The 17500-nt window shown below is 39.5% G+C and overlaps 1 protein-coding gene across 6 annotated transcripts in view; it reads left to right on the top strand.

Annotated features, from left to right (window-relative positions):
• LOC133544282 (protein FAM184A-like) overlaps positions 1-17500 on the top strand; it is a 148682-nt gene that overhangs the window by 83373 nt on the left and 47809 nt on the right. For 3 of the 6 annotated variants that reach the window (XM_061889459.1, XM_061889461.1, XM_061889463.1), the window contains exons 19-22: positions 1-28; positions 144-290; positions 383-500; positions 609-713. The exon at positions 1-28 is cut by the window's left edge and continues 157 nt beyond it. In XM_061889459.1, the coding sequence (XP_061745443.1) occupies positions 1-28; positions 144-290; positions 383-500; positions 609-713 (398 nt within the window). Of the gene's footprint in view, positions 29-143; positions 291-382; positions 501-608; positions 714-796; positions 5548-8769; positions 10240-14253; positions 14347-17500 lie in introns of those variants that run through there. The other 3 variants (XM_061889464.1, XM_061889458.1, XM_061889462.1) reach the window with 3 other exon arrangements.

The raw sequence follows: 17500 nt of genomic DNA, 5'->3' as shown, positions 1-17500 counted from the left end.
TGCGCAGTGAAGCTAATCATCAGATTAGGTAACACATGCGCACCAATCTCTTCTTCATGATCTGTATGATCTGTTTTAGTATGAGGACTTACTAAAACTCAACGGTTCCATGTCTGTTTTGGTTCTCTGTTCCCATTCTGCAGGGCTCATGAACAAGACTTGGCGAAGAGGCACGAGAGGGAAATGGGCGAGCTCAGCATGATGCATCACAGAGAGGCTCAGATCATGTTGGCTGACTTCAACAAGGCCCAGGAGGTTCTCAAAGACAAGATCTGTGCTTTGCAAATACTGTAAGAACCGGGATACAAAGAATCATTCCATTTATCGTATTTCCCCCTTCTTCCCATCACTGACTCTCGCTCCTTCCTGTATCGTCCTCCAGGCTGGAGGGTACCGAAGAGAAATTGAGGAACAGAGAGAGCCGACCCGAGGATCTGCATCTTATTGCAGAACTCCGTGAGATGGTCACGGAGAGGGAGGCTCTGGTCAAAAAGCTGGTGGTGAGTGAAGTGAAACATGTCTGAAATAAAGCACTACAGTGTGCTGCCGCTCGGCTTTCGTGATATGCGACAAGATTGTAGCGTAGTTACTCTGGTTTTGTGCAACAGGATGATAAGAAGTTCTACCAGCTGGAGTTAGTCAACAGAGAGACCGGCTTCAGTAAGGTCTTTAACTCCAGCGCCAATGTCGGCGTCATCAACCCTCTTATCAAGGTCGGTGGATTTGTGACATGGTCAGCCTGTGCCTGAATACATAACTTCCTCACAAACATACAGTGTGATCGTGTGTTCTGCAGGGTATCTGCATGTTTGCACATGATGCATGTGTTGCAACACAACCACATTGTGTCATTTATCGGGCAAGGAACCATATTTGGTGACTTCAGGAGTTAACCCTGAATTTTGATTTTTAGCCTTCAAGAACAAAAAAAAACAGGAACAAAAATAGTGTATTAATTCAAGTGTTCTAGATCAGTGATTCTCAACTGGTGCGTCTGAAGGGGATTTCTTTTGCAGTGTTGTTTCTTCTGTCTGTTCTGTCATGCTATAGAAATTTGCTGTCATAGACAAAGTTTGTTTATAGTTTTCTGTCATTAAAAGCGCCCTGATGTATTTATTTATTTATTTGAATTAGGACAATGCATATTCATCAACATAGAGCAACAATGTAAATATGCCGGAGTTAGCACAATAGCTAATTTTCATCCGTTAGTGAACATTCAACAGGCCATGATACAAAAGAATACATAAATCACAAAACATTACTGTGAACGACTTCCTGTTATCATTGTGTGGGTTGCATGGACCATTGAGGACGGACATCGCTGAGGAGATTTGACTGTTGTTTATTGTTTCAATAAACCATTTTGGGTAACAGTCGGTCGCGCCGATTTCCAGCGCTTCCTCCTCTGCTGCTCGACTCGGCTGGCCTTTCGGTCGCCGGTGACTCCGTCTTCGTCGGGGGCTCATCTTCTGTCTCAGCTCGCTCGTCTTGTTCGTCTGGTGGTTCTTCTCCTTCTTCTGCCCCGATCGCTCCTCCTTCTCCCCTTTTATGCTGCAGGAGAAGATGCAGGGATTGAGAGCAGGTGTGTCATTTACGCACCTGACTCGGATTGCCACAGCGTCGCTCCAAGCGCGCCCCGCCTCTCTGCTCCGCTGCATATTCCGCCTCCTGGCCGCCATCTTGGGTAGGACCATGATTTGTCCTATCCCGCTGTCGGCTCCACCTCTCCACAATTACACATTACAAGCATACCATAAGCACAGACCATAGACAATAATAATAATAAAATAAAACAAACAAAAAAACAAACATGTGAGTAATCAAATTGTGCGTGCATGTATCTTGTATATTGAAAATAAATCAGCTTGCTCTTTTCTGAACTGATTTTCATTCAAATGCATTACCCATCTTACCGTTATGTTAGATCCGCTATGGATTGGACTTTCACAATATCATGTTAGACCCACTCGACATCCATTGCTTTCGGTCCCCTAGGGGGGCAGGGGGGTAGCCCACATATGCAGTCCTCTCCAAGGTTTCTCATAGTCATCATTGTCACTGTCACTTGACGTCCCATTGGGTGTGAGTTTTTCCTTGCCCTTATGTGGGCTCTACCGAGGATGTCGTTGTGATTTCTGCAGCCCTTTGAGACACTTGTGATGTCGGGCTATATAAATAAACATTAATTGATTGATTGATTATGGCATATATATGTATCAAATAGGGTTGCGATAACAAGTCGATACGTACATGCAAAAAGTACATCAATACCGGCTTTTTTCCGTATCGTCAGTACCGAAATTGTACAACACATTGTCCTTAAACAGCCGCGTCAATTCTCAGCAGGTGACCAGTTAATCAGTGCTAAAAAAGCCTGCTATCTTAAAAAAGAGTCACTGTTTCCAATGTATTTACTTCTTTGTCAAAGCCAGTCACAAATGAGAACGGAAGTGTGGCTGCGTAGCATAACTGTAGGTGTGGCGTAACCACGCACCTGGTTTGCTCGAGACTAAGCCATAGCAGACTAGCAACTTGGTTGCTATATTTAGCAAGTAGAGGCACACACTAAAAGTCAAAGAGAGGTGTATCTTATGGTTTAAGTTTATTTCGAACATGCATACAATTACAGCATGATACGTCACAGTTTCAAGTTTCTCTTTTGAACATGTTCAAAAAAGAGTAGGAAGAAACAGTTTATGTCATCTATACCCTTTTTCCATTGTATAGCGATTGCTAACACTTTTGTTCACTACCTGCTCTCAATTTGTTCCCAAATTATTCTATAAATAACAAAATTCCCCAAAAATACATAAATAGATAATAAATAAGGTAAGTTGTATTTCATATAGTGAGATGAATAAGATTATCAATAAGTTCAAAATGTTTATCATGATTCTTCTTTTTTATACTTTGTAAACACTTTGAGTTTGAGCAGTTTCTTAAACTGGATCATACTATTACATTGTTTGATTTATTCACAGATTCATTCCATTATTTAATCCCACAAATTCATACCGTATTTCCTTGAATTGCCGCCGGGGCGCTAATTAATTTAAAACCTCTTCTCACTCCTGTACTTACCAAAGGCATGTGGTAAAGGCAAGCATGCGCTAATTATTTTAAAACCTCTTTTCACTCTGGCGCTTACCAAAGGCATGCGGTAAATTTAGGCCTGCGCTTATAAAATTGAGTGTGATGTAAGGATATCATCACGAAAAGCACATTTAATAAAAAAGACGTTGTTGTGGTCTTACCTTTACTTATAAATGAAGTCCATGCACAGCTCCTTCTGATCAAAAGCATCGATAACTTGTTTATAGAAGTCTTCTTTATCTTTCTTCAGTTTTAAAAGTCTCTCTGTCTCGATGGTGATCTTCCTTTATTACCTCCTGCTTCGATTGAAAGTCCAGTTTAAAAAACGGTTTTATTTTAGATATGTAATCCTCCATGTTAAAAATGCAAGCGAGAAGAAAAAACAAACGATCGTTGCTCACGCTTGCTGGTTGTTGTCACTTCTTCTGCAGCCGAATAGTCCCAAGAAGGATCATTAGCGCCCTCTACCACCAGGAGGCGGGAGTCATTTAATGACTCATATTTGACACACGCAGCTACGGTATATTAATAAAACATAACGGCTTACTGTTCTTTTTTATCATATTCAATAGCTTGGACCTTAAATCCTACTGAATTGCTCTTAATCTTCTTTCCTTTATGCGATTTAGAATGATTGAAATCAGCCTCCTCCACTTTGAAAATGATGACAGGTCAGGTGTTACTCGTGACGTGATGAGTTTGACCCGGAGGAAATTCTAGGCATGCGCTAATAAAAATAATATTTTGCGAAACGAATTTGACTCGGCGTTAATCCTGAGCATGCACTAATTAAATTGCGAAACGGGTTTGACCCGGCAGTAATTCTGGGCAGGCGCATATTATATACCTGGCGGCAATTTGAGGAAATACGGTATACTAAGTACTCTTGCACCATGCATTTATTAAATTTAAAAAAAACAAGCGTTCAAGTATTTGCCGCGCAAGTAAGCGGAAATCTGCCACCACAACCCAAGGAGTGTACATTAACACAGTGTGTGGAAAACCTCAACCCATACTTGATCAATTATATACCTGCTAATCGCTAGCAGGTGTATGAGCTTTTCAATGTAAATTAGCATCATGCTCGCAGATTTGTTGAAATGCTTTTCGTTCACGTTCAACGTCACAGAGAAATTATTGAGTATCTTACACTTTACTTCTGTGCGTTAGTTTTACAGTACTTCCAAGGCTCTGATATGGTGTTCAGCTGGAGTTTTTATTGAGAAGATGTTGTCTGTTTGCTTTACTGGTATTTAGAGACTAACCATTAGCGACAGCACAACAGAAAACTTTTACACACGCTTTTCGTTATGATTATATTTAGTTTGTTTATTAAAATGAATCGTTCCTAAAATGTTGGTAAACTTGATTTGTGCTGGCGCACACTTTTTTTTGCAATGCATCACATTTAAACTGCACTGACTTTTTTATTAGGTCCTGGACCCAAACCAGTTGAGAACCACTGTTACAGATTACACTATTATAATATTTGTTCAAACATTGAAAAAAATGCTGCTGTTCAATATACTCCATTAATTGTTTTACAATTTGGAATTTGGAACTACTTAAATGAAGGCAGGCCCTATTAATGGTTTTATTTGGACTTTTTGTGTTTATTCATATTTTTGTTGTGTTCGTTTTCATCCTAAAAACATTACACATGAATAGGGATGGGTACTTTTCACATTTGAACCCATACGGTACCAATTTTTGGTACCTGAAAAACGATGCCAGTACTTAATTACCAGTTTTGGATACTCTTGTGTGTGTTAATAATTGTAAATGTTTTAATAATAAATGTTTTAATGTACCATTTGTAATGAGCTGATTAGGATAACTGTGCTGTGTAGTTGTTATATCTTGTTTTTTTTATTACATTTCTGAGACTCATTTGCAAGTATTATATAGTATATTTTGTATTTGTATGCAATTCCAAGAGCAGGGGTGTCAAACATACGGCCCATGGGCTGGATCAAGCCCGCGAACAGGTTTTATCCGGCCCGCGGGATGAGTTTGCTAAATATAAAAATGAGCCGAAATTTTTGAATGTAAGGAACTGTGTCCACTAGATGTTGCAATAGCAATTCTTTGTATCTTTGTAGATCAGGGGTCACGAACGCAGTGCCCGCGGGCACCAGGTAGCCCATAAGGACCAAATGAGTAGCCCGCTGGCCTGTTCTAAAAATAGCTCAAATAGCAGCACTTACCAATGAGCTGCCTTTATTTTTTAAATTGTATTTATTTACTAGCAAGCTGGTCTCGCTTTGCTTGACATTTTTAATTCTAAGAGAGACAAAACTCAAATAGAATTTGAAAATCCAAGAAAATATTTTAAAGACTTGGTCTTCACTTGTTTAAATAAATTCATTTCTTTTTTTACTTTGCTTCTTATAACGTTCAGAAAGACAATTTTAGAGAAAAAATACAACCTTAAAAATGATTGTAGGATTTTTAAACACATGTACCTTTTTACCTTTTAATTTCCTTCCTCTTCTTTCCTGACAATTTAAATCAATGTTCAAGTAAATATTTTTTTTTATTGTAAAGAATAATAAATACATTTTAATTTAATTCTACATTTTAGCTTCTGTTTTTTCAAAGAAAAATAATTGTGAAATATTTCTTCAAACTTATTAATAAAATTAAAAAAAAATATGCTGCAAATCTAAAAAATCTGTAGAATCAAATTTAAATCTTATTTCAAAGTCTTTTGAATTTCTTTTAAAAGAAAAAATTCTGGATAATCTAGAAGAAATAATGATTTATCGCTATACAAGTACAACCCATTTATCATTTATTTATTTATCTTTGTTAGATATATAGCTTGGTCCAATTTGTTATATATTCTAACAAAGTGCAGATTAGATTTTAAACTATTTAAAACATGTCATCAAAAATATATATTTATTGTGAGAAATCACTAAGATGATCAGTGTTTCCACAAAGATAAATATCATTAATTATTAATAATAACATACAGTTAAAGATAAATTGAGCAAGTATGCTCTTAAATAAATTGGCAGAAATAGCAAATCAAACTGGTAGCCCTTTGCATTAATCAGAAGTAGCTCTTGGTTTCAAAAAGGTTGGTGACCCCTGTTGTAGATGATGCTACATATGTAAAAAAAAAATTTTTTTTAAAACTACATGATGTTAGTGCACCAGTCGATGAAAACGAACAAACTTCATAGATAACATCCTGTAATTTGGTTTTGACATTATTTTTTTATCTTGATAGAAAATTAACACCAATGAGTTGACTGATGAACATTTTCACATAATTTATTCAGAAAGTATAAATTACGACAAATAAAGATAAAATACTATTAACCGCAACATGTAAGTCAAAAAAAAAATAATAATAATTATGATTTGTACATTTTTTTTTTTTTTTAATGATTTGTACAGGGGCTTCACGGTGGAAGAGGGGTTAGTGCGTCTGCCTCACAATACGACGGTCCTGCAGTCCTGGGTTCAAATCCAGCCTCGGGATCTTTCTGTGTGGAGTTTGTATGTTCTCCCCGTGAATGCGTGGGTTCCCTCCGGGTACTCCGGCTTCCTCCCACTTCCAAAAACATGCACCTGGGGATAGGTTGATTGGCAACACTAAAATTGGCCCTAGTGTGTGAATGTGAGTGTGAATGTTGTCTGTCTATCTGTGTTGGCCCTGCGATGAGGTGGCGACTTGTCCAGGGTGTACCCCGCCTTCCGCCCGATTGTAGCTGAGATAGGCGCCAGCGCCCCCCGCGACCCCGAAAGGGAATAAGCGGTAGAAAATGGATGGATGGATGGATTTGTACAATTTCTGAATGCGCTTGTTCTATATTTAATTTTTTTTTTTTTAATCTGAAGTTGTCTTTATTTTTAAGTTATTGTGCCGTGATTTTACCACTCCGACCCACTTAGGAGTAGATTTTTCTCCATGTGGCCTCTGATCTAAACTGAGTTTGACACCCCTGTCCAAAAGGTTAAATGGCAGCTGGGAAGTTTCCTTTGTCGTGAAGCTGAATGTGCCAGTTTAGTCCTATGTTGCCCCCTTCAGAGTGTTAGTTCTGTAAGTATTGAACTTATTACACACCATCTGTTTTTTTTATGCAACGTGCATTTTAGTTGTAACGCTAATCAGTAGCATGTTTACGGCAAACCCATTGTAAATTAGTATTGAGCTAGCTTATTTTGAAAAACTGGAGCCTGACCTAATGTTTGAGTGTTTTCTATCAGGCATACTTGCTTTGTTGGCATTGAACACTACCTAGAAGCAGTGTTGCTTAGGTGATTGTTTCCTTACCGGACGTGATGTCACGAGCAACAAAGGTATAGAAATATGACATAATATTAATATACAGTATTTCCTTGATTTGCCGCCGGGGCGCTAATTAATTTAAAACCTCTTCTCCCTCCGGCATTTACCAAAGTCATGCGGTAAAGGCAAGCATGCGCTAATTATTTGAAAACCTCTTCTCACTCTGGCGGTTACTTTAGGCATGCGCTTATAAATTTGAGTGTGATGTAAGGATACCATCGTGAAAAGCACACTTAATAAAAAAAAAGCGTTATTATGGTCTTACCTTTACTTATAAATGAAATCCACGCACAGCTCGTTCTGATCAAAAGCATCGATAACTTGTTTATATAAGTCTTCCTTATCTTTCTTCAGTTTTAAAAGTCTCTCTGTCTCGATGGAGATCTTCCTTTATTACCTCCTGCTTCGATTGAAAGTCCAGTTTAGAAAACTGTTTTATTTTAGATATGTAATCCTCCATGTTAAAAGTGCAAGCGAGAGGAAAAAATAAACGATCGCTGCTCACTCTTGCTGCTTGTTGTCACTTCTTCTGCAGCCGAGTAGTCGCAAGAAGGATCATTAGCGCCCTCTACCACCAGGAGGCGGGAGTCATTTAATAACTCATATTTGACACACGCAGCTACGGTATATTAATAAAACATGGCTGCTTACTGTTCTTTTTAGCATATTCAATAGCTTGGACCTTAAATCCTACTGAATAGCTCTCAATCTTCTTCCCTTAATGCGATTTCAAATTATTGAAATCAGCCTCCTCCATTTTGAAAATGATGACAGGTGAAGTGTCACTCGTGACGTGACGAGTTTGACCCGGCAAAATTCTAGGCATATTCTAATTATTTTGCGAAACGAGTTTGACCCGGCAGAAATTCTAGACATGCGCTAATAAATATAATATTTTGCGAAACGAGTTTGACCCGGCGTTAATCCTGAGCCGGCGGTAATGCTAAGCATGCGCTAATTATTTTGCGAAACGAGTTTGACCCGGCAGTAATTCTAGGCAGGTGCATACTACATACCCGGCGGCAATTTAAGGAAATACGGTACTGTCTGTTTGATTTTACATATATTGATACCTGGTAGTACCGACCAAAATCTGTACCCATCCCTACTCACGCCGTGTAATCATCCATTATGTTTAGAAAGCTGCTCATCATCCACAGATGTCATTCAGTTACAAGAAAACAGCTTATTTCCATCTGTTTTAAGTGGTTAAAACATCCGTATTCCTGTGTGTATGCTAAAGAAGTGAACTCCAGCATGCTCATGTGGGCAGCAACCACGACCAAAGACGACACAATTGCTGCTTTGCTTATCATGCGGTTATCCCCCCCACCCCCGCCCCCGACCCGCCTCTCTATGTTTGTGTGTAGTCAAAACCAGGCAGCCAGTCAGATCAACGCTTGGCCCGCTTTCCTAGCCAGTCCGCTCTCCGATTCGTCAGCCCTCCCACCGCGAGTCATGCAAGCGAGGAAGAGGGACAGGAGGTGGAGGAGGTAGGACATGGAGGCCGATCGGCGCCTCCTCACTCCCCCCTCCAACATACCCTCCCCCGACTTAAGAACGCTCAGCCGCTCCTCCGCCCTCTCCCTCACCTGCCGCAGCATCCGCCACCTCTTCCTCCTCATCCCCCGCCAAATCATGCTCTCGCTCATACTCCTCATCCTCAGGAGCCGCCGCATCAGGCAAGTTTTAGGAGGTGAGCAACAATGTGACTTGCTGCCTTGAGACGATATGGCAGCCATGTTTGCTGCCCCCACTCCCTCCCGTTTAGATCTCCGCACTGACCACCCTCACCCGTTTTAACCTCCCCTTTCCCACTTTCACCCTGATCGTTAAAGAAAAAGAACAGTTTGAGGAAGAAACACTCTTTTTGCAGGAATTACAATGAATGCAAATAAACAACCTGCCCCAATGAATTCTTTTAGTTCCGGTTTGATGATGCTGTTCCATTGTTCCTGAAGAAAAAAACTCATTTTGCTCCAACATTATATTTTCATTTCCCCGCCAGATAACTGTTACAGCCTTTGAAACCTGCTTTAACTCCCAGTCTGCTTTTCGTTCCTTATAAAAGAAGGCCACATTTACAAATCCGTTTTAGTGGGACTAGTTCAAAAAGTGCAGGCTGCAAATGTGAGACTTAATATAACACTGTTGTGCTTTTGTTCTGTGTGCGTGGGCTAATGGATAAAAATTGAGAAAAATATCATATTTATGACTTACTCAGCCACAAATGTCTAGACCAGGGGTGTCAAACTCAATTTAGATGGGGGGCCACATGGAGAAAAATCTACTCCCTAGTGGGGCGGACTGGTAAATTCACGGCACGATAACTTAAAAATAAAGACAACTTCAGATTGTTTTCTTTGTTTGAAAATAGAACAAGCACATTCTGAAAATTTACAAATCATAATTTTGTCAGGGTTATTTACACTTACAGTACATGTTGCGGTTAATTCTACGCTATCTTTTTTTTTGTCGTTATTTATACTTTCTCAATAATTTATATGATAATATTGTATTTATGTTGCTATTGCCGTTTTGGCGTCATATGCTCTGTTATTTGTTTAGATCAGGGGTGTCAAACACATTTTAGATGGGGGGCCACATGGAGAAAAATCTACTCTCAAATGGACCGGACTGGTAAAATCATGGCTTGATAACTTCAAAATAAAGACAACTTCAGATTGTTTTGTTTGTTTGAAAATAGAATAAGCACATTCTGAAAATGTACAAATCATAACGCTGTTGGGTTTTTTTTACATTTACATGTTTGTGTTATATTTTTATTTGTTGTTATTTATACTTTCTGAATAAATTATGTGATAATGTTCATCAGTCAACTCATTGGTGTTATTTTTCAATCTATAAAAATAAAAAATATCAAAATCTAATTACAGCAAGTTATTTATGTACTTTGCTCATTTTCCACGACTGGTGCACTAACGTGGTTTATTTGTATTTTTTTACATACTTAGCATCATCCACAAAGATACAAAAAATTGCTACTGCGACATCCAGTGGACACATTTAAAACAGCAGTTTATTTCATTCAAAAATGTCGACCAGTTGTTACACTCATCCCGCGGGCCAGATAAAACTGTTCGCGGGCCGTACGTTTGAGACCCCTGATCTACAAAGATACAAAAACATTGCTATTGCGACATCCAGTGGACACATTCAGAACAGCAGTTTATTTCATTCAAAAATGTCGACCAATTGTTATACTCATCCCGCGGGCCGGATAAAACTGTTCAGCCCGCGGGCTGTACGTTTGACACCCCTGGTCTAGACTAAATAATACATTTAATGTATAAGCAATCTGCTAGACTGACTCAACTGCCTTGGTTTTGTACCAGGACATTAATACTGTGTGGACTTGTGAGACCTTTTCTTTTTAATGTGCTTTTGTGGTGTATCTGTGTTTGTATGGCATGTAGGGATGGTTACCAATCACTCTAAAACCAATACTGTACCAATATGAGGTGCTTTTTTGTGTTCACATGATAGTAAATGTTAACTTGTTTAATGAAAAAAAACCACATATTTAATGTACAATTGTTCCTCTCAGGGAATAAAACACACTGGTCAATCCCAAGTTATTTCGGATGACATATATGTTGAGTAAGAAGGATCACTAAGACAGAATAGTAATATCACCAAGTTTTACTAAAGCTTTAGGAGACCAGCCCTCACAATGCGTCAATAGCATCAGCAAGAAGCGGTTTAAAAATCGAACAGAAAAAGACAGCTTGTTTAGTTCGAAAACAGCCCGTCCTGCCCAGAAAGAAATACAGCCTTTTTGTTATAAGCCGATAAGGCCTCCTCCACAAAAAAGGAGTACATCATACTCCCAGTAGACATTCCAGCCTTCAAGGTGAAACACAGCGTTTACTAACGATCATAAGGTAAAAAACAAAGTGCACACATACGAAAATATTAGCTAAACATGATTATGGATAAAGAAAGAACACTATAAAAGTATATGCATTCTCCACACCATTCAACATTGAGCCGATAATTACTGTCCGGTTATTATAACTTGCTTTCTTACACTTCTAAGTCTCATTTGCAAGCATGTATTCATTTCAGTTTGTTTGAGCTCTGTTGCCGTAGACCGGAATTAGGACACGATAGCACTTAATTGTCATTGCACTTAAAGGGGAATTTTGTCTATCATTCACAAACCCTATGTAAGACAACATGTTTTTATTTTTTTATGCATTCTAACTATTGAATAAATGCGTTTAAAAGTCTGCTTACAATAATGCCTACGAGAGCCGCTCTAGTTTGTCTATAAAGCGCTCCAAAAAACTTCCAAACACTTCCATTAAGGTTTTATATATACACACTGTTGTCAAAGTTTGTTGTTGTCGAACCCCAAGATGCAGAGACTGAGGCAGGCATTAAACAGGAAAAAAAATAATAATTTATAACACTAAGACAGAGAACAAACAAAGGATACAAACAAAAAGCGCGCACATGGGTGAATAACAAACAAAAAGAGCTAGCATGGAAACTAGAAAATAAACGGAGCTTAACATGTAAGCTAGCAAACACAAAAAGGCCTAGCGTGGAAGCTAGCAGGTCTCGAGCAGAAAAACAGAAGTTGTACATTAATTATGAAAACAAACTTGGAAGCAGGGAACAAAAGGCAGTAAGCTAAAAACCGCAATCAAATAAAGCTTACCGCAACGCTGCATTGACAAAACACGACAGGTAGCAACGACAAGAGCGACATCGACATGACAATAATCCAGCCCTGACTGGAGGAACAAAGCAGGTAAAATAGGAGCTGGCTGATTGACATCAGGTGTGGCCAGGTGCCAATCAGCCACAGCTGAGGGGAAACAAAGCACTCAGGGAGACAAACAGGAAGCTGAACCAAAATAAGAGTGCTGACAGGAACTAAGCACAGGAAATACTAAACACACAGAGGAGAAACAAATTGTCAAAGGTACTTAATACCGGTATATTTTAGAAAGCGCTATATATATTTGAGACATTACCACAATATTGGTATTTTTTTATGTGCCTTTGTTACAGCCCTTTGATCTTCTCTGCGCCTGACAGGGAAAGCACAGGGAATTCCTCTTTGGCTCACGCCTGCCCCTTGCGTGTTTAGAGACATCACTTACTGGACAATGTCTGCCATCATTAGGTGCCGATAAATTCCCATTTAGATGAAGAATGACTCATAATCCTCGCGACTAAAAAGGTGGATTGAACCAAGCGTCTTTTTGTGTCTCTCTCGCCATTCACAGGGTCGGAATTGGATGCCAAAGTTAACCAACTCGTCAGATTATGTCCTACTATCCACATGAGAGGCATTGTTTATGATTTATAATAAACTTACGAAATCCGAGGGGTGAAAGCAGCTCACTGTAGCCGCTGATTTCAATACAGCTCAGCACAAGCTGTTAGCTCCCTCTGATCACGGCGATGCCAAAAATAGTTAATCTGCGTTAGCGCTTATGATAACAATATCGCTAATACTTGGTTAATATTCAAGTCATGAAATATAAATTTAGTATTTTGGGAGCTTTTTGGATGGTTTTTAGAACGATTTATGGGCGGAACAGAGGGCCTCCATTTGACTCTGTTCCAAGCTGGCTATTGTTTACTTTTAATTATGAGTTAGAATGGGTAAAAAAAAAAAAAATTGTCGTCTTGCCCCTCATAATGATGGAGAACCCTAGGCAAATTTTAAAAAAACGTGCAGTTCCCCTACAACATAATTACATTTTCAGCACAGACCCGTTCAAGAGCAGACATACATTGTGGGTAGACAGGGTAGACTGAACAGGTACGGTGATGGGCCGCGTCCCGTAAAAGGTGGGAAAAGGTATATGTGGGTGGAGAAGGAAAAGTAATGAAATGTCGATCAAAGACTAGCCACAATAAGATCCTGAAATCGGTAGGTTGAGTTCAAACCCCTGCGGGGTCCTACCAAAGACTATAAAAATGGGACCCATTACCTTCCTGCTTGGCACTCAGCATCAAGGGTTGGAATTGGGGGTTAAATCACCAAAAATTATTCCCGGGTGCAGCCACTGCTGCTGCTCACTGCTCCCCTCACCTCCCAGGGGGGGATCAAGGGTTGATGGGTCAAAAGCAGTTAATGATATCGCCACACCTAGTGTGTGTGTGACAATCATTGTTGCTTTACCTTTTTAGCTTATTACAATATACAAGTTACAAAACAGAAACCACGAGACTTGCAACAGTAATACAAGACAAAACACAAAAGAAAGCGGCGGAGTGGCAAAGGCAACCGCCTTCGCCTTGAGGAAAAGTATTTGCAATGAAGTTGAAATTGCCAGGTTTTTCTTTTGTTTAGATACTGTAAATTATTTTAACACGTAGACCTTTACTTTTTAGCAGTGTATATCAGGTGTGCTTGCCCTTTTGGCATGGAAAATTGCACCATCGCCTGAAAGCAGTCCGGCTGAGTCGAATATACTGTAAATACGACCAAGTGCTTGAGCTGGTGACGTGAACTCATGTACAACAAAGGTATTGAAATCTATTAGCGTTTAATTATTATGTGTGAATCGGTTCTTGGACAAAATGCCTTTTAAAAGTAATAAATTTGGCACCCATCCCAAGTGGCATGTTGTCGTCATACCACATGTCCGCATGCAAAAAGGATGCAAATGTGAGATCATGTAGCAGCTTGGAGCATGTTTAGCATGTATCGTAATGCCTCTAATACAGGCACACTCTAAAGATTGCATTTTACCACTCATTTGAAGATAACTTGTGCATGTGTATGTTTGGGAATGTTTACTGTATCAGAGCCATACAGCCTCGCCCCTCCGACACGTTTTAACTAATGTTTCTATTCCCTCCCCTAGCCTTCATGAGGCAAAGGCGGCACCATCAGACCACAAGGCAATGGAGGCGAGAAAAAGCAAAGAATGCGCTGCAAAAAAACGAGAGCTGCATGCTCACTACTTCTCTTTCTGACGGGCTTAAATGCAACTCTGTAAAAAGAGGACGTAATGGGACAGACAACTACATTTGGACAATTTGACTACAGATTTTGTGGGGTGTAACGTAATGTAATTGCGGGCTTTGGGCTTCCATTTACAATTGGCATCACCACAGAAATGCATGGTTGCATGACACAGGAGAATATTAAATCTAATAATACATTTCTCCTCATTCCATTAGGACAGGGGTCGGCAACCCGCGGCTTTGGCATCTCTGATGCGGCTCAGCTGCATAATCGCCGACCTCCTAGACTGTTACGGGGGGATTCCGGATTTTGGTGCCTCTCCCGGACATCATCTGGGGTCAACGTTTTCCGATTTTCTCTCGGACTACCACATTGAGGGCATGCCGTGATGGTTTTAGCATTAACGTCCTCTACAACATGTCATCGCGCCTGCCTTTCACGCAACGCTATCTGCGTGCCGACCGGACGCATCCTTGCCAGTCCAGCGACATGTTGTATGTGGCTTCCGCAGATACACGTACACGACTGCAAGGCATACTGGGTGATACAGTTGTGATATAAACAACTTTAACACTCTTACTAACATGCACCACACTGTGAACCCACAACAAACAAGAATGACAAACACATTTCGGGAGAACATCCTTTCAGTAACACAACATAAACGCAACACAACAAATACCCAAAATCCCCTGCATCCACGACTATTCATGACTATATTATACACACCGCTAGCACCAAACACCCCCCCCCCCCCGTCCGTGCGTCATTTGAGGTGGGCGGGGGTGTAAAATATAGTCAGGGGAGTCATGGATGAAAAGGATTCTGGGTATTTGTTGTGTTGCGTTTATGTTGTGTTACTGTGAGGATGTTCTCCCAAAATGTGTTTGTCATTCTTGTTTGGTGTGGGTTCACAGTGTGGTGCATATTAGTACGAGTGTTAAAGTTGTTTATATCACAACCGTCAGTGTAAACTGTATCACCCAGTATGCCTTGCAGTCGTGTACGTGTATCTGCGGAAGCCACATACAACAATTTGCTGGACCGCCAAGCAGTTTATACATGTTGTAGAAGGCGTCTAAGACAATGGCTTCTTGGCATGCCCTTATTATTGTTGTCAGCATGACCACCAGCAGATATTCGCGAGAATGGTTGCGGCTCCCCAATGTCTTCTTTATTTTGTGAAACGGGTCAAAATGGCTTTTTGAGTGGTAAAAGTTTGCCGACCCCTGCATTACGACAAGTGAGTTATTACAAATTACTTTTGGGGACTGTAGTTTAGTTTCCTTTCACCAAGTTTAGCTAGCTGTCCCATTGCGTTGACCTCCACGCTCACTGTGAGGCACCTCAGCATTCTCAGTAGGGGGCGCCGTCGAGACAAACTAACATTTTTTTGATCATTCTAATATTAATGATATAGCAATCAGCGGCTTTTCTATGGTTTGTCTTCAGACAAGAGACACGTAGGGAAGCATTTCTATTGGTTCATACTGAGGATTATTTTTTGGAAATCATTGTGTGATTTTGCCTTTAATTTCTTGAGCATGATAATAATAAAAATAAAACACCAATATAAAAATTAAAAAAAAACATAACATTTTTATTCACACTCTTTTGTGAAGATTTTTACAATATATAAATACAACTTTAAGCCCAACTCTGGGTTCACAATGCTATTTTTTTTTTTTTTTTTGTCATTTCCTGTTTCTATTGGATGGCACTGTGACTAATTCATGAAGTGACCTGGGTGTCATTTTCATTATTCACAGCAATTATCATAAACATAATATATTTCTCTAGGAAGCAGAGTTATTAACATGTAGATTGTTTCCCGGTGAATTGTCAGGCTGACCATTAGTGGTGGGTGAATGATGCCTCTCAGTGCATTATCAACCTTTTCAGGGTAAGACAATTAAGAACTGATTTTAATATGCAATGCTGATGTTGAAGTGTGATGATGATCTCTCGTCTGTTATTTATTATATATATATAATATATTATTATACATACAAGTAATATATTATTACTTGAAAGGGATTGTGCTGAAAATGTTTATTTTCCTGAGGGAACTCTCCTGAAGGAATAAATAAAGTACTATCTAATCGATCTAATCTAATCTAATCTATTAACAAAAATGAGTGCTACCAATTGCTCCAACAGTTCACCATTTTTTTTAATGTGCTGGGGTAAATGTGTTGAGCCATGAATGAATGTTTAAAATGGACAAACACTTTTCAAGAGTAAAACATACACAGATAATGTCTGACACTTTTGGAGAAACAGAGAAGATAGCGGACAATAAAATAGACGGTGCTGATTCTTTATGTAATTCTAAACAATTATTAGTACAACTTAAAAAATAAAAAAAGCACAGTGGGCTCTAAGTATGTGCTTTCACCGCCATATAGTTTCTACTTCAAAGTGTGGTTTGAAATGAGTAAAACATCAATACAGAATTTGTTTTCCAATTTTTGTTTGCTCAAAAAGCACAATCGTGTGCTTTTTGAGGTCAGAATTACAATGGATACTTCCATCCATCCATTTTCTACCGCTTGTCCCTTTCAGGGTTGCGGGGGGTGCTGGAGCCTACTTAACACACACACACACACACACACACACATATATATATATATCCATCCATCCATTTTCTACCGCTTATTCCCTTTTGGGGTCGCCGGGGGCGCTGGCGCCTATCTCAGCTACAATCGGGCGGAAGGCGGGGTACACCCTGGACAAGTCGCCACCTCATCGCAGGGCCAACACAGATAGACAGACAACAATCACATTCACACACTAGGGCCAATTTAGTGTTGCCAATCAACCTATCCCCAGGTGCATGTCTTTGGAGGTGGGAGGAAGCCGGAGTACCCGGAGGGAACCCACGCATTCACGGGGAGAACATGCAAACTCCACACAGAGATATATATATATATATATATATATATATATATTGAACTGAATATAAATATTTATTTTATATATATATATATATACACACATATATATGTGTATATGTATATATACACACATACAGTATATATATATATTTATGGAATAAGTTATTTATTATTTATTTGGCCTTTTTTTAACTAGGTAAAATCCCATTGAGATCAAATATCTCTTTTCCAAGGAAGACCTGGCCA

Source organism: Nerophis ophidion, linkage group LG27 (assembly GCF_033978795.1).
Source record: "Nerophis ophidion isolate RoL-2023_Sa linkage group LG27, RoL_Noph_v1.0, whole genome shotgun sequence".
NCBI lineage: Eukaryota > Metazoa > Chordata > Actinopteri > Syngnathiformes > Syngnathidae > Nerophis > Nerophis ophidion.
This window is presented reverse-complemented; position numbering and strand designations above follow the sequence as displayed.